The 22,237-nt window shown below is 55.0% G+C and overlaps 2 protein-coding genes and 1 non-coding gene across 9 annotated transcripts; 2 read left to right on the top strand and 1 right to left on the bottom strand.

Annotated features, from left to right (window-relative positions):
• The first annotated feature begins 181 nt into the window (after window positions 1-181).
• LOC131588186 (U11 spliceosomal RNA) lies at window positions 182-310 on the top strand. Its single transcript, XR_009279530.1, has one exon. It is a non-coding gene; the product is annotated as a U11 spliceosomal RNA (small nuclear RNA).
• A 68-nt stretch (window positions 311-378) lies between these two features.
• LOC131588059 (discoidin, CUB and LCCL domain-containing protein 1-like) lies at window positions 379-10,566 on the bottom strand. Of its 5 annotated transcripts, none has more exons than XM_058856583.1 (15): window positions 10,438-10,566; window positions 7,305-7,526; window positions 4,983-5,120; window positions 4,503-4,554; window positions 4,254-4,326; window positions 3,954-4,087; window positions 3,771-3,808; window positions 3,458-3,652; window positions 2,641-2,762; window positions 2,388-2,556; window positions 2,174-2,266; window positions 1,894-1,984; window positions 1,664-1,701; window positions 1,381-1,497; window positions 381-932 (listed from the first exon to the last, which is right to left on the bottom strand). In XM_058856583.1, the coding sequence occupies exons 1-15, from the start codon at window positions 10,439-10,441 to the stop codon at window positions 544-546; spliced, it is 1,875 nt and encodes a 624-aa protein (XP_058712566.1). In that variant the 5' UTR covers window positions 10,442-10,566; the 3' UTR covers window positions 381-543. The 5 variants fall into 5 exon arrangements, with proteins under 5 accessions (XP_058712568.1, XP_058712567.1, XP_058712566.1 ...); XM_058856581.1 differs by lacking the exon at window positions 10,438-10,566 and adding an exon at window positions 10,219-10,410 and having other exon boundaries at window positions 383-932; XM_058856582.1 differs by lacking the exons at window positions 1,381-1,497; window positions 10,438-10,566 and adding an exon at window positions 10,219-10,410.
• Window positions 10,567-10,836: 270 nt separating this feature from the next.
• On the top strand, window positions 10,837-22,153 carry GMEB1 (glucocorticoid modulatory element binding protein 1). Of its 3 annotated transcripts, none has more exons than XM_058856588.1 (10): window positions 10,837-10,899; window positions 12,196-12,356; window positions 13,275-13,387; window positions 14,349-14,473; window positions 15,264-15,367; window positions 15,785-15,939; window positions 17,036-17,164; window positions 17,866-18,003; window positions 19,062-19,184; window positions 20,265-22,153. In XM_058856588.1, exons 2-10 carry the CDS (start codon window positions 12,229-12,231, stop codon window positions 20,969-20,971), a joined length of 1,722 nt encoding a protein of 573 aa, XP_058712571.1. In that variant the 5' UTR covers window positions 10,837-10,899; window positions 12,196-12,228; the 3' UTR covers window positions 20,972-22,153. The 3 variants fall into 3 exon arrangements, with proteins under 3 accessions (XP_058712571.1, XP_058712570.1, XP_058712572.1); XM_058856587.1 differs by lacking the exon at window positions 10,837-10,899 and adding an exon at window positions 11,436-11,945; XM_058856589.1 differs by lacking the exon at window positions 10,837-10,899 and adding an exon at window positions 11,439-11,945 and having other exon boundaries at window positions 13,305-13,387.
• The last annotated feature ends 84 nt before the right edge of the window (window positions 22,154-22,237 follow it).

The following is a 22,237-nucleotide window of genomic DNA, read 5'->3' as shown; positions in this document are numbered from 1 at the left end:
CGGGGAAAACGGCAATTTTGAGGGAAAATCAGCAGAAATGGCCAGGAGAAATAATCTGGATGAGAAAGGATAAAACAACAGACGCACCGGACAGGGTGTATGGCAGCCTCAGCGTTCCTCGCCCTGTCCTAGCCAGTCCGCCGGCGCTTTCCCAAGGTGGGTAGGGCCGGGGAAGAGCTCTAAAAAGGGCTTCTGCCGTGCGTGGCACGGGGGGGCCGCGCGCCACCCCCGCGGAATCGACATCAAGAGATTTCGGAAGCACAATTTTTGTGGGAGAGGGCTGCCGGTAACCGCTCGTTCCGGCACCCCGGCATCGGTGAAAGGCAGAAAGCGGCCGAGTGAGTTAAGGGTGCGTTTGTTTTTGCAGGGGGGGGTTTGAATCTACAGCGGCGGGAAAGGTGGGGGGCGCTGCGTTCCACAGTTGTCTTTCTATATGTAATATATTTACAGGATTATTTTAACAAAGCCCCGTGCTACCGCGGGGAAAGTCCTCCTTTACATGCCTTCCCCCACACCCAATATCATGCTGCTGTGCTCCCCTTCTCAGAAGGCTTCATGGTACACGTGTGCGAGGGGACAGCGCCCAGGCCACGCACAGGACCCCTCAGAACAGGGGCTGCCAGTCTCCTCCACCCCAGCTGGCAGCTCTCCGGGCCGCAGGGCAGGTGTCTGGTACTGCACCAGGGAGCACCCGGCAGGCCCTGCGATGCTGCAGGTGCTGCGGTGCATCCCAATGGGCTCCGGCTCACTAAACGGCATGGCGTACTCAGGCTCTGGTGGCAGCGGCTCCGCGTACTCATGGTGCTTTCCTGGGATGTCATAGTGGCTCAGGACCAGCGGCAGAGTGTAGCCTTCTTCTAGGAGTGGCTTGAAGGTGCAGGGACCTGTCTGACTGCTGAGGCTCACCTGCACCAGGTCTGGCTCAGCATACTCTGAAACAGGGAGGTTGCTGTGTCAGGAGGGTCATGGTGCTGTGGCAGAGGTGGGTGAGGTGGGTTGAAAAACTGAGCGTGTTTGGACTTTCAGGGATAGGAAAACTGCCAAAACCCACCCAGGGCAGGGCACCTACCCATGGAGACCACACATTCCTCTGCCACACCACAGAGAGGAGCCCTTGCTGTCCCCAGCAATTTTCCAGTGGCAACAACTGTCATCAAGGTGGACTTCTACTACTAAATAATGTGTGGTGTTTTTACAAGAAATTATAATAATTAATAATAATAATTAAATGGGCACGTCTAATTTATCAGGGCCTCCCTGTTGCACAGGACCACGATGCAGGGGAGGGGTCAGACCAGAATAGGGAGGGAGGTGCAAACAGGAAGATTTGGCCCCAGCTCTGGGATGAGGGACCAGTTCATACCCTGATGTCCCTGTTACCTGGTAAATGGGTCTGGCTGAGGTCCCCTGGTGTGGGGGCCATGGGGAAGGAGGACAGGCTAGGGGCTGGCAGGCTCTGCAGGGAGCAAACCTGGCTCGACTCCAGCTTGGGGTACCCTGCGGGGGGAGAGGAAACCCTCGGTTGTCACAGGCTGTCACCTGGACGTGCACGTGCCCCTGGGGGGTGGGACAATTCTGAGCTTGGCAGCAGCACCAGATAAACCAGCTGCACCCCACGGCACACAGATCCCCGATTTTGGGGAGGAGTTGTGGACCCTTTTACCTTTTGTGATCTCACAGTTCAGCTCCGCTGCTGACTTCCTGCCAAGGGGAGAGGCAAGATGGGGCAAGAAGTCCCAGCTACCCTGTGCCCACCATCCCCCATCTCCTCACACCCGTTACATAAGCGGCTGCTCCCCTTGGGATCTGGTGAGCAGCTGGATGAAGCTGCTGCAATTCGGGGAGGTGATGCTGAGTCCCCCAGGGCAAAGTAGGGGACAAGACAGGACCAACCTCTTCTTGTAGCAGAGGAAAGCCAGGAGCAGGAGGCAGGAGCAGAGGAGCACAAAGCCACCAATGAGCAGCATTGCCAACAATGTGGAGCCTGGGGAGGGAGGGCGGTGTCAGCCCCCTGGGTCCCCATCCCACCTCTTTGCACCCATGCATGCCAGGAGCCCACTTGGGGTCACTAGAGGAAAATCAATGTGTTCCCACAGGGGGATGAAGCCCCAGTGGCACCTGAAACACCAAAAGACAATGCTGCACCCCAAGGACAGCCCCCCATGGCACCCACCTGCCTTCTCTGGGTCCAGAGCGATGCCAGAGATGGGGGTGCAGCTGGCTGGGTGGCTGGTGGGTTCAAGGACCTCCTTGGAGACACTGGGCACTATGGGGCAGAGTAGCAATGGAGACTGTGATTGTGGGACCACCACTGTGTGCACAGGGAGGTGAAGGTCCCAGGAGGATGTTCTGGACATGGGAGTTTGAGCTCCTGTGGAGGGGCTTACCATTGGGACGGGGTGCACGGACCCGTGCCAGCTGGCAGCCCACCAGGGCCACCTTCAGGGCCACACTCTGGTGCCAGCTCTGTGGTGTGACACGGATGTAGCGGGCGACAATGGGGGGGATAAAGGCATTGGAGACCTCCCCCTGGCTGTCAGCATTTCCTTCAAACACCTACCGGAGCGGGTGAAGAGACACCAATGGCCATATATCCATGGGCAGGGAGTCTCAGCCCTGTGATGTTCTCCCCATGCCCACCTTGTCCTCCTGGCCACTACTGCCTCTGTAGGGTCTCCAATTCTTCCTGTCGCGGCTAGAGGAGACATGGTAGGATGTCACGTAGTAGTTGTGCTGCTCGGAGGAGCCCTTTGTGATGATGCCTATGAATGCAGGAGGGGGGTCCCTGCTGTCAGTCAGGGGTTGTGGGGCTGGGGAAGGGCAGCCCTCTACCCCACTGGCTTCTTCTCCCAGCTGGAATAATCCCCATCTCTGGGATACTCAAGACCCAGCCGGGAAAGGACTAGGAGGGCAGGACGTGTCAACTGGCAGAGGGGGTTTCTGACCCTGGGAGGAGTTTTGGGTGGCAGATTCCAGTGTAGGACACTCTGGCCTGCCCCCAGGAACCAATAACCTCCAGCCCTGGCTGCCAGCCCTGCATTTCTCCCTCCTCCAGCCTCCAGCCAGACAATGTCCCTATTTTCATCGCTGTGGTTGCCAGCTGCTGGTGCACAAAGCCCCTGCTTTTAGCAGGCTCAGGCCAGACAAAAGATGCTTACTGGCACCAGATACAAGAGCATATTAACTTGTTCATCCCAGAAGTGACTGCAGATGAGGGGGGCAAAGGGACAACAGGAGGACAGGAGCAGCTGTGGGGGGCTCATGCACTCTGCATCCCAGTTTGTACCGGTAAAACCACAGCACAATGAACTACAGTGCATCCTGGGAGTTATGGGGGTGCAACTGCCCTGGCCAGTTTTGTGGGGATCAGTGACACTGGCACAGTGGGAGGACAGTGGTCAGGGTGGCATGGGGGGACACAGGCAGCTGTTGTCCCCCTCCGATGGCCAACTCTCACCTGTGACATTCTTTCGGGTGCCCAGATCCAGCTCCAGCCAGGCAGCCTTGGTGCCAGGTTCGGCTGCCCAGGAGTGGCCAGTGGTGCTGAGTGCTGCCCGTTCAGCCACCCAGGCTCGGTCCTGGCCCAGCATGTCCACCTCGTGCCACCAGGATGAGGCATTGAAGGCAACTATCTCCAGGACATCATCACAGGCTGGGGACAGGAGACAGCAGACTGGGAACCCAAAAACTCCAACTGGGCACATGGGGGCGGCACCAGGTCTGTCAGCTAAAATCATGCCTTAATTTCAGGGGAAATAGGAAAAAAATACCTTTGTGGAATACGAGTCGCTTCTCGGAGAGAGATCCCCTGTGTGGAAGAATGCAGGGGGAGCATCAGATGTGGTGAACAAACCCTGGGGTCTCTGAAACTGAGGGGTGGCAGTTTCCCAGTGTCAGCACAGGTGAGTCCTGCAGCTCCATGTGGGGTGCAGCCCCAGCCACTCCTCACCCACCTTTTGGAGCGGAGCCCGTTGGCAAAGGCTGACTCATAGAGCGTGATCCCCTTCTCCCGGGACAGGGTGACCTGCCCGCCCAGCTCATCTGCAATCACCCCAGCGTGCACGGCTGCCTTGCACAGCACCGATGTCTGCAGGGAGTGGGGAGTAAGGGCAGCCCCCCAGAGTTGGCCCAAGCACCCCGTGGGGCACCCCAAGGCCATACTCATCACCTCTGGGTTGCTGGGGGTGACAAGCAGTGGCCACACGTGCTGTGGGGACCATCCCTGGCAGGTGCACCATGGTGCCCACACTTACGTCCCGGTAGCCCTGGCTCGGGTTGCCCCAGATGTCCCCATGGATGTCCTTGCAGCCTGCAGGGCAGTACACACTGAAACACATGGTAAGGGGTAGGTGAGGGCTCCCTTCCATCCAAACCCCCTTTGCATACCCACTCTGCTCCCCATCCTACCAGAGGTGTACTTCAGGAGAGGGACAGGGATGAAACCAGGGCTGATTGGGACCACTGTGGCAGGAGCCACCAAAATGGGACCATTCCCCACTCACCTGATGTGCTCCTGGGTGTAGTGGGTGCCTCGAACCAGGCAGGAGACCAAGTCTGCAAGGAAGGGACACCCCAGGGTGAGGGACTCCCACCTGCCCCACAGCACACACCCACTTATGCCCCAGGGCATCCCATTCCCCTTCCCAACCGAATTCTGCTCCTCATCTGGATTCTGCCCTTCATGCTCCCATGTCTGGAGGGGCAGGAAGGGATGGCTCCCTGCAGCCATTGGCCCCATAATCTATGGTGCCTCTGGCACTGTCTGATATTGGGGTGCCACCTGACTTGAGGGTTCAAGGTTCTCAAAGGGGTCCCAGCTGGCTGTATGGCCTGGGGGCTCCCATGGAGAACATGGATGTTCAGGGAGCTCAGGGCAATGGGAGCTCATCCTGGGGTCAGCAAGGAGTTCCCTTCACGCCCCTGCATGGGCCAGGACACATCCCAGGGGTGTCTCTGTGTCCCAGAGGATGCTGCTCCCATACCTGGGTGCTGCGAGGTGGCATAGGACAGGAGGATGCCTCGTCCCGAGCGGTGGCTGGTGGTGTTGAACAGGACGGTCACAGTGCTGGAGTTTGTCACCAGGAGTGGAGCAGAAGGGATGGAGTTCCTACAGTAGGGCCCTGCCAGCAGGGATGGCACCATGGAGAGGATTTGGCATCCCTGGGGATGCACTTGGGCACCTGGACTCCAGGACTTCACCTCCCCTAGCTTAGTCCTTGCCAAGGCCAGGGGGCTCAGGCATTTGGACTCTGCTCAGGGTGGTCCCAGAGTTGTTTCACATCCAGGGTGGCCCATCCTCAAGGTAGTCTGAGCACCAGGGTGCTGAAGGGTGGTCCCATGCAGCGAGGCCCCATGCCAGGCTGGTCCCATCCTGAGAATGGTCCCATGTTCCAGGATGGTCCTATATCCAGGGTGGTCCCATGCCAGGGCAACCTCATGACAGGGTGGTCCCAGCCCCACGGTGGCACCATTGCCCTCACTAGGCACCTGCCACCACATACCCCACTGCAGAAACTGGTATATGCAGCATTACCCCACAGGACCCCAAAATGGGAGCTGTGTCCTTGTCTCCTCCCATGTCCCCTTTCACAGGTGCTGCTGAAGCTGCTTCCTAAACTGCCTCCTCCCCCCATTTAACCCACATTAATTTGCAATTCCATCTCCCTGATTAAAACTTCAGCTTAGCAGGCAGGCAGATTCCTTAGGGACATCTCTTCTGTCCCAGCTAGGGACAGAAGGTGGATCCAATCCCTGAACTGCCACCACCCCCTGTCCCCCACATTGCTCTGCTCTGTATCATGCCCACCACTGGGACCTCTGGGTACCCAGAAATGTATTGAGAAAATGCCCCTGTTGTCCTGGGGACAGGGAACTGTGTCCCTGTGTTCCCCTGGGGCTACCAGTGACACCTCCCCCTGTGCCTCAGTTTCCCTACCCTGACCCACACCCTCATCCTGCCTTGGTCATATTGAACCAGGAGGTCGAGCCCAGGAAACATGGGACACGTGCACGCGGAGATGTCACATAAGTGACAGAACTGAAGTTTGCACAATATGCAGATGAGATGCAGAGGACCCACATGAAGATTTCCCTTCCACCTGTTGCCAGATGCCAGCACTGCCCTGGGTCAGTGGTGCCACCTCTGTATGGATCTCAGTGATACCCTGGGAGCTGGGAATCCCTTGGCTGCCACCCCCATGGGGACCCTGCCTGCCACACCCCAACAGAGTCAGGCCAGGGGCCAGACACCGGCTCTGAGTCAGCAGGACGGAACCCACAGCCTCCGCCTGCTCCAGCCGCTTCCTGAAAAACATCTGGGACTTCTCAAGGACCGGCGTCAGCCACAGGAGAGGGAGTGTAACCCAAGCTCTGTGTCATGCTGGCATAGCCCTGAGGCACCCAAAGGGGCTGCAGGTGCCCAGCCACCTCCCCCAGGCCCTCAAGAGCATAATCTGGGGGTCCCCCCCCTTCCCACATTGCTGTGTCTCAGCCTGGATGAGATGGATGTCTCTTAGCTTTGGGGACAATGACATCCCTGAGGCCACAGAGGAGGGGATGGGACCTTGCATGATGTCATTCTTCTGGGGACCAGCCCAGGAAGGGTGAAAGCCCTGAAGAACAGGGAAAACTCCCAGTCTCATGATCCAAGATGGCTCCTTTCCATCCCACATTTCCCATTGCATCTCCTGTCCAGTCTCTGCCCCTCACCAGGACTGCTCCTCCATCCCACCCCATCACTTGATGCTTTTCCCCACGCCTAGATGTTTTCCTCAGCGTTTGTCATGTTCCCAGTGCTGCCAAATCCCTCCAAGACCATTAAATCTGTCTGGGAAATTACTGGAAGCGTTTGGGCAGCAGCTGGACCGACACATTAATTATTCAGTGGCTGCATCTGGTCCCAGCTGGGCAGTTCCCCACCCAAGCTTGGCAATAATCATCTCCTTGGGTACCCACCTCCTCAGATATATCCCCATTTGCAAATATTACTCTCCTTTGACATCCTCCATCCATCCCCTCCATTTGGGTACCTCCACTCCTCAGGTATCCCCACCCTTCGATGTTTCTCTTCTTTGGATAACCCACTCATCAGATACTGGGTACCCCTCATCCTCCAATATTCCCCTCCTTGGATATCCCCTCCTCAAATACCCCCTTCCTTGGATACTACCCCAGTTGGATACCCCACTCCTTAGATATCCTCCCTCCCCATGATGAAATCAGCTAAAACCCCAGATTTTCCTGCTATTCTCCCTATACACAAAATTGTATCACCCCTGCCTCAGTTCTTCCAGGACCCCCCTTACCATAGGCAGTGCCAGTCTGGGTGTCAGTGAGCAGCAAGGAGCTGTGGGCACAGTGCTCCGAGGGCTCCAGATCCACATCCCCGAATGCCAGGAGTAGGGAGGTGCCCACAGGGGCTTGGAGCCGCCAGCAGCACATGGTATGGTTGGGATATGTGCCCGGGTAGTTCTTGGAGCTCAGGGTGCCACTGTGGGGTGTCAGCAGCGTGTGGCCACAGCCATTTCCTGCAGAGACACCGGGGAGAGGGCTCAGACAGGCTGTTCCCTGCCTCAGTTTTCCCCCTAGTAAGACCCCCCCCCCCCAGAACAACCCCATGGCACCTGCAGCCTCTTCAAATGTTTTCCTCATCCAAAGCATCATTTTCTGGTGGCTTTTCTGGATGCCATTGGTACTGGGAACTGTCCACAGCAGGATCCAGGGATGAAGCTACCATAGTCTCCCCCACAGCCACCCAGCACACCCCTCTACCTTCAGCTCCTCTACATCTCCCAGTCCAGGAGAACCCCAATTTGGAGGGATATAAAAGGATTCAGGGAGAGAATACTGCCACTCCATGGCGCTGTACAGCACTGGGCAGCCCCCAGGACCCTCTGACTGCAGCCTTGACCTTGAGAATAACCTTGGGCAGCTGCATCCTCATTGCCTCCTTCCCAGGTTGATGCCAAACACCACCACAAAAGGGGCTTTTCTCTGGGCTCACTGCCTCTGAGCATGAGGGAATATCCTGGAAATAAGCGGAAAGCACCTGGCGTTGAGACCTGGCTGGAATTTCTGGGCAGGATTGGGGTGCAGGGAAAGGGGGTAGGCACCACTCAGCCCCGCTGTGTGGGCCGGGTGTTTGTAGGAGTCCAGTGCTCAACACCTCCTCCCCACATCCCCCAAAAGCTGTTGCTCCTGCCAAGCATCATCCTGGCACAGCCAGACAGAAAAGAGATGGGTGGGCATAGATTTGCCCAGCGTTGGCTCCCCTCACTGTCGCTGGGAGACGACACAAAGTGCTAGAAAGGGAAAACCCTGCAGGGATAAAAAAAGGGGGGCTGGAGGTGAAAGCTGCCAGCACCCCCACAGAGCCCCCTCCTCCCCAGCCTGTGGGAAGGGCTGGCATCCAAACTGGGGGCTTATGCTGTGGGACTGGGAAAAATCACCAACTTTATCCCCTTCTAGGCAGCATTAGAGCAGAGCTGGAAAGGATCAGGCCCTCTAATCCTGGGCTGGGGGCTGGGGGGGGGGCAGTGGGGACCCCAGAGCTGCCAGGACAATAGCTCCCAGAAGGGGTGCTCTGGTGGGGAAGAGAAATTTGGGGTATTTAGGGGGAGTTTCTAGCACAGAAATTTGAAGCCATTGGGATCTACATGGAAAATCCTCTACGGCCAAGACAGCTGGACACATGAGCCCAACTGTGGGTGTCTTGGATGGATCCTCCCCAGCTCCATATCCATAGTGATGGTACAGAGGAGCTGTGGGGACCCATTCCGGGAAAAACCCATCCAAGGAAAGGAAATCTTTGTTAAAAACATCATAGTGTCACCAGTGCGTGCCGGGAGGGAATGCCAGAGATAAACTGAGAACTGCAGACACTCCTGGGAATTTGGCTCCAAAGATGCTACCAAGGGGCCAGGAATAGCCAAGACAGAGCCACAGAGGACTTGCCCCCCAGCCATGGAAACTTTACTCCCCTCCAAAAAATGCAAAAACTGGATTTCTGCTGGGTGAGGGTGAACTCATGGCCAGACCCCGCTGGGGTCATTCCTGCCAAGGATTTGTTTGTTTTCTTAAAGGATGCAATAAAGACACAACAGGGCGATGCTCTGATAAAAGCTTGTCGTGCTGCCAGCCCCGGGAAAGCTCCCCCACGTCCACCAGTGGGTTTGGGATCCGGTGGAAACCCGTTGCATGATGTGCCCCAAATCACACTTGGGGGACGTAGCGGGATTCTGCCTCCAGTGATCCCAGCCTGTCCCCGTGCCTCAGTTTCCCCTCGGGGAGAATAATGCTTTGGATGCTCTGTCGTTTCCTCGCTCTTGGATGAGTTAGGGACGAGGGAAACACGAACTTTGGGATCACGTTTGGGTGAATATTCCCTCAGGGTCGTCCTGGACCCCTCGGCTACAAATCCCCCCAGGAGCGACGCTGCCGGGCTCCGCGGCATCCCCGGGATGGAGCCCATTGCCCGGCTCTCCCGGTTCTGCATATAAACACCAGCGATCCTCTTAACCCGTGGATTAGGGGTTCCCTGGGAAAGCCCTGCAGGCGGGATGGAGACGAACGCGGGACTCTTGGGAACCCCGGGGTACTCGCCACCGGAGGCAGGGACAGAGAGAGCTGGAGGGGCTGCGGGGAAAATGGGGGGTGCAGGACCGGCGTGATGCGGGGGTGGTGGGGACAGGGACAGAGCTCGTCCCGTCCGGTACCGGAGCAGAGAGAACCTGGGGACTCCGTCCTGGACCAGTACCAGGACAGACGGACGGCGAGGACCCCATCCAGTCCGGTACCCGAACAGAGGGATGGCGGGGATCCCGTTTCGGATCGGTACCGGAGCAAAGGGATGGCAGGGACCCTGTCCCGGATCGGTAACGGGACAGAGGGATGGCAGAGATCCTGTTCCGGAAAGGAAGCGGAGCAGGCGAACCACGACGATCCTGTCCCGGTGTGATCCGGTCTGGACACAGCGGGGAACCGTTCCCGGTAGCCCATCCTGGTTCGATCCCGTTCCAGACACAGCGAAGAGCCCCTCCCGGCCAGTCCTGGGGCAGAGGCGAGCCCGTCCGGCCCCCCTTCCCAGTTCCCATCCCGCACCAAGTTCCAGTCCCATCCTGGCGAGGGAAGCAGAAGCTCCGGGCTGGTGGGAGTGCGGCTCCTAGTGCCGCGTCCCGGTGTGGGATGTCCCGCCGCCAGTGCTCCGCAATCAGCACTCACCGTCCTGTGCGCCGGCTGAGCGCAGCCCCAGAGGGCCGAGCAGGAGGCAGCGGCGGACCAGGACCGGCGCCAGCGCCCCCGAGGTCGCCCCGCTGCCCACCCGCATCATCATCATCATCATCACCACCATCACCATCATCCTCCGCCGCCGCTGCCCCGGCCCCGCCGCGGCTCCGCAGCGATCTCGCCCCGACCCCGCCCCGCTCCGCATTGCCGCACCCATTGGTTGTCGCCGTCCGACCCCGCATCACCATTGGTCTGCCTCGTTGTCAGTCGATCGGCCCGCGCGGCGGGGGCAGTGTGGAATTCGGCGGGCCGGCCTTGGGAGGTGCCGGTGGTCCGGCCGGGGCTGGCTTGGGGCGGGAGATACCCGGTAGCGCGTTCCACGACTCGCTTCTGAGACCAGGGGGGAGCGAACCCTGCCGTGACACCCCCACCAGCAACTCGTGTCCTGGGCTGGCGAGTGACGCCACGAAGGCGATACTGCCGGCGGCCACCAGGGAGCAGCACAGTGCCGCGTGCTTCACCGGTCGGCCCCTTTAAGGCAGGCGGTGGCCGGAAGTGCTGGCGACCGAGGCCGCGGCGGGCACTGCGCATGCGTTGCTGCTGCCCGGCCCACCTTCCCCCCCCATCCCCCCGTTCCCCCGTCCCACAGCCCCCGGTCTCGGCCGCTCGCCGACGGTAAGGCCCAGCCGGCGCCGCGCTACGGGGGCCGGGAGGGACCATGCGCCGCGAAGGGGCGGGGCGGGAGGGGGCCTGGCCCCGCCGAGAGGGGAGGGAGGGGTCGCCGCCGTACGTGCCGGCGCCGCTGCCGCGAGGGCGGACGACGCGCGCGCGCCGCTCGGGGGGGGGGGTAGCGGGGGGGTAGCCAGCGCCGTGGGGAGGGGGGGCGAGGCCACGCCCCCTCCCCCGGGCGGGCCACGCCCCTTCGCCGCCGTGCGCGCCGCGGGGTGGCCGCGCGGATCCCCTCTCACGTGACCTCTCGACCCCAGCTCGGCGGAGGCGGCGACCCTCGGACCGCAGCCCGGAGACCCCGCGGGGGCCGGGGGGTTCCCCTGTGCAGCCCCCTCCTCCTCACTTAAGGCCTCGGCGCGATCGCCCCCGCGATTTGTCCGTGTCATATTGACCCCCCCCCTGCGCCAGATATCCTGGGGAAGCCCCGCAGTCTCTCGCGGGGTCCCGGGTGGGTCTGTCTTTCCCCTCGGAGCGGGATGTGGTGCGGGAACCCGCGGAAGTGCCACGCCTGGAGCCGCGTGGGCGCGTGGCCCCTGTGCCAGCGGCTCCCCAGGTGTGTCCTGGTGTATCCCGACCAGGCCCCCAGTCACCCGCCAGGAGATCCTGTTATGAAAAGAAGCTGTGGCTGCCCCATCCCTGGAAGTGTCCAAGGCCAGGCTGCATGGGGCTTGGAGCAGCCTGGTCCAGTGGAAAGTGTCCCTGCCTATGGCTGGGGGTATGACGAGATGAGCTTTCAGGATCCTTCTCACCTGAACCATTGCACGATTCTGAGATTGGCTTTCCCAGCAGCTGGTAGACCCCAGGCTTGCAGGGATGACCTCCAGCCCCACACTATAGCAAAACCACCTCTATGCCTTGTGCACAACCATAGGCACATCCCCTGGGAGTGCAGCTTCTCCAAGACCCTTGTCCGGTCCTCCTGCAGTAGCATCACACCTTGACACCAGCTTCTACTGGGAAGGATCATCCACAGGCATGCTTCTGGTAGTGAGGTATCAGCGCATGCTGGGGTGGACCAGAGTATCCCACAAGGGTGGCTGGAAGCACTGCTGGCCAGGACCAGCAGGAGAAGCTTTGTTTTGGAAACACATTCTTGCCAAAAGCCATCCATGTGGGTTTGTTCCTTGGTGCCAGGTTGGGGGGTTCAGAGCTGGAGAGAGCTGCTGGCTCAGGAAGTTATGAGTGGGATGACACTGGTGGGATCTGCCTCTGGGATCTGTTCTGAGCTCTCATGATCCACAGGGAGGAGAAAACCTCACTGGGCTCATGTGAGAGATGGCGAATGCCGAGGTGAGCGTCCCTGTGGGTGATGTGGTGGTTGTACCAAGTGACGGGAATGAAGGGGAGAACCCGGAGGATACCAAAACCCAAGTGATCTTGCAGCTCCAGCCAGTGCAGCAAGGGTGAGTAGGATGGTAGTGGTGTGACTGGGGGGTGCGAGGTGGGATGGGGGGGAGCCCTGTGGGATTTTGTGGTGTAGGGACAGAGTGTCACTGTGTTTTCCAGGTCTGCGTTGGTTTTGTGCCACGCAGGGGAGAGAGAAAATACAACAGATTAAATCTTTTTGTGTGTGTGGCTGTCACAGGGCCACCAAGGGCTGAAATTCTCCTGCGAAGCTGTGTTGATGCAGTGCTCCCTGATCATGGGGGCAGTGTCCCAGTCCTTCTCTTCCTTCTCCAGTCCCAGGGTTGGTTTTTGTCACACTGCAGCTGCTGGCTGCGGTGGTCTGTGTGTTCAGACCTTCAGGTGCCTCTGTGCCAGCTCTCCCCTAAAATAATCCTCTTCTAAAGTAAAGTGGGGCTGGGATGTGGAGGGGACTTTGTAGCTCCTTCGCAGCTGCTGCAGAGAGTAGCTTCATCTTCACTCTGGATCAATCAGGATGGAAAAAAAATGGCTCTAGATTGATACTTGCAGGGCAGGGTGGCTGTGAGCCTGACAGTTACCTCCCTTTGTGGTCACCTGTGCTGGGTTGTCACACAGGGCTGGAATGGAAATCCTGGGACACATGGCTCTGCTTTCTGCCATGTCTTTCCACCCTCTTTCGAGGGTGACAGAAAGCAGACGAAAAGGCACAGGGAAGCCTGCAGAGCTGCCTCAGTGGCATTGGCAGAGTGCGGGGTGGGATGACAGCACTGGGAATGCCTCTGCATGTGTCAGCCCTTGGGATTGCTAGTGTTTTGTTTTATTAGTGTTCGCAGAAAATTCCAGGTAATTGAAACTGTATCAGACAAAATTAATGACCCTTGAGGACTGGCCAAAAGAAATTTACTGATTTTTTTTAACCCCGTGCTGTGAATTCTAATTTCCCGTGATTTATATAGTTTGTTTATGGATGGCCACTTTCACCACAGGATTTACCAAGAGGGCTCCGAGGCCAGCGCCGCTGTGGTGGCTGTGGAAACGCACACCATCCACAAGCTGGAAGAAGGGATTGGTGAGTTCCCACTTGGCATGGATGAATCCCCTCCTGTGCAGGGCTGGTGTCTCCAGTTTGCTGGGCTTCCTTCTGGCTCTGCCCCTGCAGATGCTGATTCCATGATATCCATGATATGCATGGATATAGGTACAGGGGCTGGGCATATTCTGGAATAAGAGTCTGCTGTTACTGCTTGGTCTCAAAGTAACAGAAGCAACATCCTGGCTCTCCTGCAGTGAATGATAAGTGCTCCCATGGGGTCCAGGGGAGCGAGGATGTCACCCTAGTCCTGGTGTGCAGACACTGGCAGCAGGAATGATAGTGATGAGGACATGGTGGCTGAAGCATCAGGCTCTGGTTGTGAGGTCTTTGCTGAACCAACTGTCCAATGGTTTGGATTGGATGTTCACAAGAACCGAGCAGGTTGGCTCCAAATGTTCTCTGCCATCCTGAGCAGTGTGGAGGAAAAGGATCCTGTCACCAGGTGCTATCACTAGATCTTGACTATAGTTCTGCTTCCTGTGTGGGTATGAATCTTTTGGCAGGATTAGCAGAAACTCTGCACATGAAGAGAATATCTTATCAGTAAATATCTGATATTGTTGCTAAAGAGGTACCAGAGCTGCAAGAATCGGAGAGATATCTGTGCTTCAAATTTTAAACCATTTTGTTGCCACTTAAATTGTTCTCATTTACACCTCCCCCCATAGAGATGTGTTGGATTTCTGATTTCATGTTTCCTTATAGATGAGCTTCATTTGGAGCATTGTTATACCAAAAAAGCAGATGCCAGTTGCTGTTAGAGTTAATCTGAACTAATTCTGAGAAGATGAAGAGAGGACTGATCCTGAACTGGGATCTGCCCTTTTTTTTTGGTTTCCCAAGTGCAGGTCTCACAACCTATGAGCTTCCAGCTCCTGCCTTGTAGGATTGGAGCCTCTTGGGTGGAAAGTTTCATTTTGAGCTGTTCCTCCCTCAGACCCCAGCACCCTTGAAACGAGTGAGGAAATCGAGATTGCCTATCCCATCACTTGTGGGGAGAGCAAAGCCATCCTTCTCTGGAAGAAGTTTGTCTGTCCAGGAATTAATGTCAAGTGTGTGAAGGTAAGGGAGAAACTCAGAGTGAATTCCTCCTCCGCTCTTCAGCTGTGCTATTGGCCTCCACAGGAATTCCTGGGAAGTTTTTGTGTTTCATCCTGAGTCCTTTGATTGTTGGTGCTGAAGTTGTTTTTTGATGGGGAGAAGCACGGAAAGAGTGTATTAAGGAGGGAAGGATATTACCCACTTTGTATTTCAGTTGTGTTGGCCCTTGAGGAGGGACTGAAGGCAGGCAGGAGATGTGTGTTGACATCTGGCAGAGCTTTGCCTCCTCCCTTTTCCTTGGTGTCCTGGTACTCCACTCCTGTCACTTCCCGGGCAAGCAGGTTGCATTGAGAAGGGGAATCTTGGTGTTACCTTTTCCCACCTGAGAGCATAGCAGTGTGACAGCAAAGTCCCTTGTGCTTCTGCCCTCAGCAGGAACTACTCGAGTCACTGGAGTAGGGCAGAACTGATGTGTCAGCTGGATGCTGCTGGGCCATTTGATGTAACAGAAACTTCCTGTAATGATCTCCAGAATGACTATACGTGTTCATAGGAGATGATTTGGTTCATATAAAGCCTTCAGGGCTGTTCTTGGTTAGGGCTGTGAATGCCTATGGCTGGCAGGGCATCTCTACAGACATGCTTCCTGGAGCTGTGAGCATTGCTGTGCCCAGGCGATCAAAGCTGGGGGGATCTGAGAAGCAGCTTCTCTCTGGGTGAAAGCGGGAGCTCAGGTGAGCTGTGTTGGATGTCCCAATCCTCCCAAGTGATATTACCCTGTTTGTTGAGCCTTTGCTTGTCTTGTTGCCAGTTCAATGACCAACTGATTAGCCCAAAGCACTTTGTTCACCTGGCTGGGAAGTCTACCCTGAAGGACTGGAAGAGAGCCATTCGCCTTGGAGGAATCATGCTAAGGTATTTGACCCTGTCCTGCTTCAGGGCTCCACCCCTGCAGCTGCAGGACCCCCAGCAGGCATTTTGTCTGCTTTGCAGTCCCCAGGAGGCCTCTTGGAGGCCCACAGTACCTGGCCAGCAGCCTGTAGAGATCCTGACCCCATGATGTGAGAGTCAGGATCCCTCACCCTGGATAGAAGTGTCATCGCCTGGGGAACCTGGGGTGGAACGGGACTGAAACTGTATATGTAGCTGGGGATCACTTGTGTTTGCCATTTGTAAGCCTTGCAGGAGATTTTTTGGGTGCAGAGTGGCCAAGAAGGGGATGTCCCTTTCTCTTTGCTTCCCATGGCCATAGCATTCCCAGGTGGAATACTCCCTTTTGTGTCTAGGCTGAGATTTGAGCTTAGCCTTATTCTATCCCCACTCCCTGCACAGGAAGATGATGGATTCAGGGCAGATTGACTTCTACCAACACGACAAAGTTTGCACCAACACCTGTCGAAGCACGAAGTTTGATCTCCTGATCAGCAGTGCAAGAGCACCAGTGCCAGGGCAGCAGAGCGTGGTGCAGACTCCAGCCTCAGCTGATGGTACGAAACCAGTTACCAGTGCCATGGGAACTTTCCTCTGATGCTTCTCTCCCTCCTACACAAGCTTTACACCTTCTCCCTGGGCACATCAGGGAAGTCGCACCAGGAGATTGCTCTAGTTTCTGGGAAGGAAAATGCTTCTTGTGTCTGTTTGGAGAAGTCTTGGCAGCATCTGTCAGGGAGCTCTGCTCTGTGGGACTGGGAAGGCTGGAAAACTGCTGGCATCAAGCAGCTGCTTTCCAGAGAGGCAGCCTTCATAGCCAGAAGGATTGAGAGCCTTGCAGGGATCAAACACCTGTGAGACCTCGCACAGCATTTTCTGATAAATTTTCCATTTGGGAGTCTGTTTTAAAGGCATGAGTTGGTCTCAGGAGTGAATTTAGAAATGTTGTCCTCCTTCAGAACATCCATGAACAGGATATGGTGGGTGGATGTGATTTGATTGTCATTCCAACTGCAAGTTCTCAGTGATCCTGTGCTCCAGAGTAGAAACTGATCTCTTTGCTGAGGTTAAGGGAGAAGACTATTCCCAACTGTACCATATCATTAAGCTGGATGGGTTACATTTCTCTGAGCCCCTGGGTGGATGACATGGCAGAGTTGTCCTTAGGGTAAGGAGAATCTCTTGGAAAGCACCATAGCCAACTTACAGTGGCTGCATGTTGGTTTAGTCCCAAATTTGATCCAGAAACTTAAAATTGCATCAGATCAGTTTCTCTTCTGTAAACCAGCTGAGACCCCAGATCCATTTTGTGGGGGATTGGGGGTGCAGAGCTTCCTGTGAATGATACAAGGGGAGAAGGGTGGCTGGGCTGAGCCTTATTTGTTCCCTTCTTTATTCTGATCCCTTTCTGCTCCCTTGAGCCAGGACTCCACTGTGCAAGGCACATGGTTTTCCCTTCAGAAGTCCCAGTGCTTTACACAGTCACAGTTACAATGAGAAGCAGCAATATTTGCTTTTTAACTGGTTTGGTTGAAAGAAGCCAAGCACAAACCTGGCCCAAAGAGTGAAAGAGAGCCTGGGGAGAGCTGAGGGTTTGGGAAACAAAGCAGGGATTCAGGCTGTCGGACAGAGCTGATGGAGGCTTTCTGGCAGGGAGCATCACCCAGATAGCACTGTCGGAGGAGAGTATGGATGAGGGGATCGAGTGGAACTCTGCTCTGACAGCTGCTGTCACCATGGCCACTGAGGAAGGCATGAAAAAGGACACGGATGAGATCTCAGGTAAGTTCAGGCTGCTTGTTGGGTGTTTTCTTCCCCTCTCCTCCCCTGTTACATTTTGGAAACCCAAATCTTGCAAATAATTAAATTTTGGGCAATGACAAAGCTGTCCCCCAGCCCCTTGGATCTCCAGCATTACCCAGGCATCTAGGCTTTCTACAAATGGAGCTCCTCACCACTGTAGGACTTTGGCCCTGGCCTCGTGGCTGATGGATGATCCCTCAGATCAGATGTTACTGGTTACAGTGAGGAGCTTTTCTGTTTTATTCCAAGGATGTGAAACACATCTGCCAGCCTGGAGGCAGGCTGGAACCAACAAAGAGCAGAGTCGTGTTTGTTCCCTGTCAACTCTCTGCTCTGTCTCTCTCTGGCCTTGCATTCCCTTGTTGTATCAGTATGGAAGTTGAGCTAGAATTTCCTCAAATAATGATTTTAAGCTCTGCACCTTGCAAAAATGTGAAATGTTGCCTTGGAAGTCATGGACTTGCCTAAAAACCTGTTCCTGATTTGCTGCCTGAGTCCATTTTGCTTGATTTTGGGTTGGTTATTTTTTTCACATGTCCTGTCCACCCCAGTAGCCAAATTACCTTGCGAAGGTAGTCACCTTGAAAAGATACACTTGCCTGAGAAGTTTAAGGTGGCCCTGTGGGAAAAATGCCTAATGCTTGCACATGTTGACTTCTTTTCCTCCTCTTTTGTGCCAGAGGACACGCTGATGTTCTGGAAAGGAATAGCTGATGTGGGGCTGATGGAAGAGGTGGTGTGCAACATCCAGAAGGAGATAGAAGAAGTCCTAAGAGGTGTGCAGCAGCGGTTGGGTCAGTCTCCCTTCCAGATGACAGGTAGGTTGTGAGGAAGAAACCTCAAAAGGACAGTTGCGGGCAAAAAGAAAACAAACAACTGTGCTAAGGGTCCATTCCACCATGTGAAGCTGGTGAGTCAGGATGGGGAGCGAGTTCCCACTCATTTAGCTGAGTTGTGGGAGCACAGTCTGTGTTCTCAGCCTGCCCAGCTGTGAAGTACCTTTGCTTCAAAGCACAAGGACACAACATTCCGTGCTGTTCCCTGAGCAAAGTGACCCTGGCAGCTTGCTGGGAACATCAGATGACTGCCCACAGCTCCCAGCCCTCATGGAAGCTTTCCCAGAGTCACTTATACTGGAGTTACTCAAACACTTCCCTGTCACACTGCAGGCTTAAACAGGTCCTGCGCCCTCACTTTTCATTCTGCTTTCATTGGTGCCAGAAAACCTGTTCTGGGGGCTGAACCAGAAATAATGAGGGAAATTATATATTATGTTAAAAATAATTCCCCTCCCCTTTTTAGGGTTATTTTTAACTTGGATCTGACACATGCCCCTGTGAACGCTTCTTGTGTTCATGCTCTTCCTGAAAGAATATCCATGTAGCCACAAACTTCATTTTACCCAGAGTATTTTTTTTTTTTTAAATTTTCTAATTTAACTTTGGACTGGCACATCTTTGAGTCTGGTAGGTGTCAGGTTTTGGGAACTGTGAGTGATTGAAGTCAGTGGATTATAATAGACATTTTGTACAGCTTTCAGTGGAGCTTGGCACATTAATGACACTGTCAGCAGCATGGGGTGATGATTTGTAGGTGGAGAGCTCGTTTGTATTTCTGTGATTACAAATTGCACTTTAATTTGCAGAAGCTAGGAGGAGCTGCTTGAGTGCCACAACTCTGTCCAATTTGTTTTATCATGTGAATGGAATTATTTAATCCAGGGATGTCAGAAGATTGAGGGAGTTTGGTTTCCCTTTTTCAGCTAACTCTTGTGAAAGAACAGAGAGAGTTTTAAAGAGCAGTAGAAAAATTTTGGTGAAACAGGAGCATCTTTTGAGTGCCCAAGTTGTAACATCCCTGTGCCCTTTCCTTGGAGATGCTGCAGTCCTGAACAACGTTGCCCATACATTTGGCTTAATGGACACAGTCAAGAAGGTACTGGACAACAGGAAAAACCAGACAGAGCAAGGAGAGGAGCAGTTTCTTTACACACTGGCAGGTAAAGTGCCTACTAACGGTTCACATCCTGCTGCTACTCTTGGGAATGGACATGACTTTCCTTCCACACAACCCCAATGAATTAGGGTTAGTGTTCAGTACAGGCTGCTCCAAAACAAGTGCATCCCAATCCAACCCTAACCCTTTTCTGTCCTAGGGCTTGCATAGAATTTCCTCTCTCCCCAGCCTCACAGAGAGCAGTTACTTGGGACATTGGACAGCCCAAAGTCTGTGCCCTTTGCTGCAGCTGGGGTGCTGTGGGCATGTGTCCAATTTCCCTCAGGATTTCAGGGATAGAACCTGCCAGCTCAGTGCTGTGCCATGGTCACCTGAGCCTTGGACAGTGTTGTGCTGTACCCAAACTAATAAGCTTCTCGGAGTATAGGGTGCTGAGCTTCTCCTTGTCTTGGCTATCAGGGCTATCTGCTTGTCTTGTGGTGCTATTGGGCATCCTGCTCACTTCCCCTGAAGTGAAGCCACTGACTGACCTGGGATCCCCAGAACTGCTCACTGGATGTGCCTTCCTCCTCACTACGTCCTGTAGGATCTGTTGTTATCTGAGATGTCCTAGTCCCCTCCTGCCCTGGATAAATTAGGTCATTGTGCTACTTCTGGCACCCAGTGTTCCCACTGCCAAGGGTTGAGGGGAATGTTTCATTCACCCAGGCATCCTGCTGGCTGTCCCCAGTATAGGTGCTTGGCTCCTGGGGAGGTGACCCAGCCAAGCTCAAGAAGCAATTCCAGCTGCGGGGGGGTTTATCCATTCTCCCTTGCAGGTGGGTTTAGCTTTGTGGGGAGCAGAAATGTCCATCTCCTTGTCAGTAGCAGTTGCCAACAAGTATGGAATATTACCTGTGTCTTCCCCAGGTGCTGGCAGCTGGAACATTGACCAGGTTTATGTGGGTGGCAGGAGAACCTCCCCTTTTCCTTTGGTGCCATTTGATCTCGAGGGAGAAGCCAAGATCAGGCTCACTGGGTGGTTGGGTGACCTCCTGTGACAAACCTGGGAATGATGGTTCTGGAGCCCCAGGAGCTCCTACTTACCTTGGTGTGATGTGTTGCTCAACCATTACCTTTGCAGACCTGGAGCGGCGGCTCGAAGAACAGAAGAAACTTGCCAGGGACCAGAAGGCCAAGTCCCAAACCATCCAGAATGTGGTGCTGATGCCCATGAGTGCTCCCAAGCCTCCCAAGAGACCCCGTCTGCAGCGCCCAGCCTCTGCAACCATCCTCAGCCCCTCCACCCCCATCCAGCAGCCTCAGTTCACTGTCATCTCCCCCATTGCCATCGCACCTGTTGGACAACAGTTCTCTGTGGGCAACATCCCAGTGGCAACCCTCAACCAAGGCTCCAGCCCAGTGACTGTTCATACCTTGCCGTCTGGCTCCCAGCTCTTTCGATATGCCACTGTGGTTTCATCCTCCAAGACCAATTCTTCGGACACCGTCACCCTGCACCCGTCCTCCAGCCTGGCACTGCTGAGCTCAGCAGCCATGCAGGACAGTGGGGCCCTGGCCAATGTGGCAGCCATGGTCAACCCCGTGGAACTGGTGGCCATGGAGTCTGGCATCACTTCCACCATCCAAGCTGTGGAAGGCACCTCGGACGATGGCCAGACCATCATAGAGATCGACCCAGCGCCAGATCCTGAGGCGGACACCGATGAATCAGAGGGCAAAGCTGTGATCCTGGAGACAGAGCTGAGGACTGAGGAGAAGGTGGTGGGAGATGTGGAAGACCATCAGCACCAGGTCCATAATGTGGAGATTGTGGTCTTGGAAGACTAGTGGGGAAGGCACACATCAGTTAGGGGAAGAGTTGGGAATTTGTTTTATTTCAGGCTTTTTTGTTAAGCATCTTTTCCAGTCACCCCATTTGTTACCATGGATATTTTCATTGTACTGTGTATATATATATGTATATATACATATATATATGTGTGTGTATGTGTAAAATGTTGTTTTTTAAAACAAAGCTGACGATACACGTGAGACATCGACAAGGCTCTGTCTCCGTGGAGCACTGAACAACACCACCTGTGGCGGGGTGAAGGAGAGACTGGATCTTTGCTGGACAACCCAACCCGGAGGATATAGCCATGCCTCGGTGCTTCTGCTCCAGGGCCGCCCTGGCCCAGAGACTTTATTTGAGAGATAATAACGCTTGCGTGTGGATGTGGCTATGAAAAGGGGTGACAGATTTGGGGTGGAACAGGTACCTCATTTGTATTTTTATTTTCCCCAGGGAAGGGAATTCTGTCAGACCCTTCACTGTCACCTCAAATGGGATTTTTTATTATTTTTCTTGCTTTGGGGAGGCCAACAGTACAATGAATTTACTGTCCGTGTTCTCCTCCACACAAACTGTTTTTATATCTATTTTTTGTATTTGTTTGCTCTCTCCCTTCCCTTGTCCAGGTTTCTCAGCTGCAAAGCCCTGGGACCTTTTCTCAGGGTCCCTGTATCCCTATCCCTCCTCTTCCCATGGCACTTTTCCCACATCCCTTTCCCTGCCTGGCAAGGCTGGGTGCTGCAAACACCGCTTGAAGACTCCGAGATCACTTCAGCCTTCTGTATAAGGCAAAAAATATCAGCTCAAGCTCAAACCCAGGTCCTTCCCCTTGGCTGCTCAGTGCCGCAGGGACCTTTCAGGGTGTACAAAGCATGTTGTGCTGTTGCTTTCTGGGAGAGCCAGATTTTGGATCGGGACAGCTTCTGTTTACACTGTGTGCTGAGGCTGCTCCATGCTTGTCGCTACTCGTTTGGTGGTTTTATTTTTGTATTATTTCTTCTTCTTTCTTCCTATAATCTCTTGGCAGGGTTAGAACTGGCACGTTGCTGAAATACTGTGCACCCCGCTGTTTTCCCTCTTTCCCTCATTTTTTTTGGTGGTTGGAGATGCATTTGGGGTTTGCCACACTGGGAAAATGGAAGGGGGGGAAGCACCGGGTGGCTTTAGAGCCGTGGAGGTTTGGGAGGGCTGGGAGGGTGGGAGCTGCTTGGCTGGAAATATTAAGCAAAACAACAGCAAAGAAAACACCTGGGGAGGGTGAG

The sequence above is a fragment of the Poecile atricapillus genome, chromosome 24 (genome assembly GCF_030490865.1).
Source record: "Poecile atricapillus isolate bPoeAtr1 chromosome 24, bPoeAtr1.hap1, whole genome shotgun sequence".
NCBI classification, from domain to species: domain Eukaryota; kingdom Metazoa; phylum Chordata; class Aves; order Passeriformes; family Paridae; genus Poecile; species Poecile atricapillus.
The sequence above is the reverse complement of the archived record's forward strand: the minus strand, read 5'-3'. Positions and strand labels throughout refer to the sequence as shown.

Bases quoted from the DNA above. Each gene is read 5' to 3' on its own strand.
- LOC131588059 (XM_058856581.1), bottom strand. From the start codon at position 10,357: ATGATGGTGATGGTGGTGATGATGATGATGATGATGCGGGTGGGCAGC. The intron at 4,555-4,982 runs GTATGGGAGCAG...CCTTCCTTGCAG, and splicing joins TGCCACCTCGCAGCACCCAG to ACTTGGTCTCCTGCCTGGTT. The intron at 2,557-2,640 runs GTGGGCATGGGG...CCGCTCCGGTAG, and splicing joins GTAGTGGCCAGGAGGACAAG to GTGTTTGAAGGAAATGCTGA.
- GMEB1 (XM_058856588.1), top strand. From the start codon at position 12,229: ATGGCGAATGCCGAGGTGAGCGTCCCTGTGGGTGATGTGGTGGTTGTA. The intron at 15,940-17,035 runs GTACGAAACCAG...GCTTTCTGGCAG, and splicing joins GACTCCAGCCTCAGCTGATG to GGAGCATCACCCAGATAGCA. The intron at 17,165-17,865 runs GTAAGTTCAGGC...CTTTTGTGCCAG, and splicing joins GGACACGGATGAGATCTCAG to AGGACACGCTGATGTTCTGG.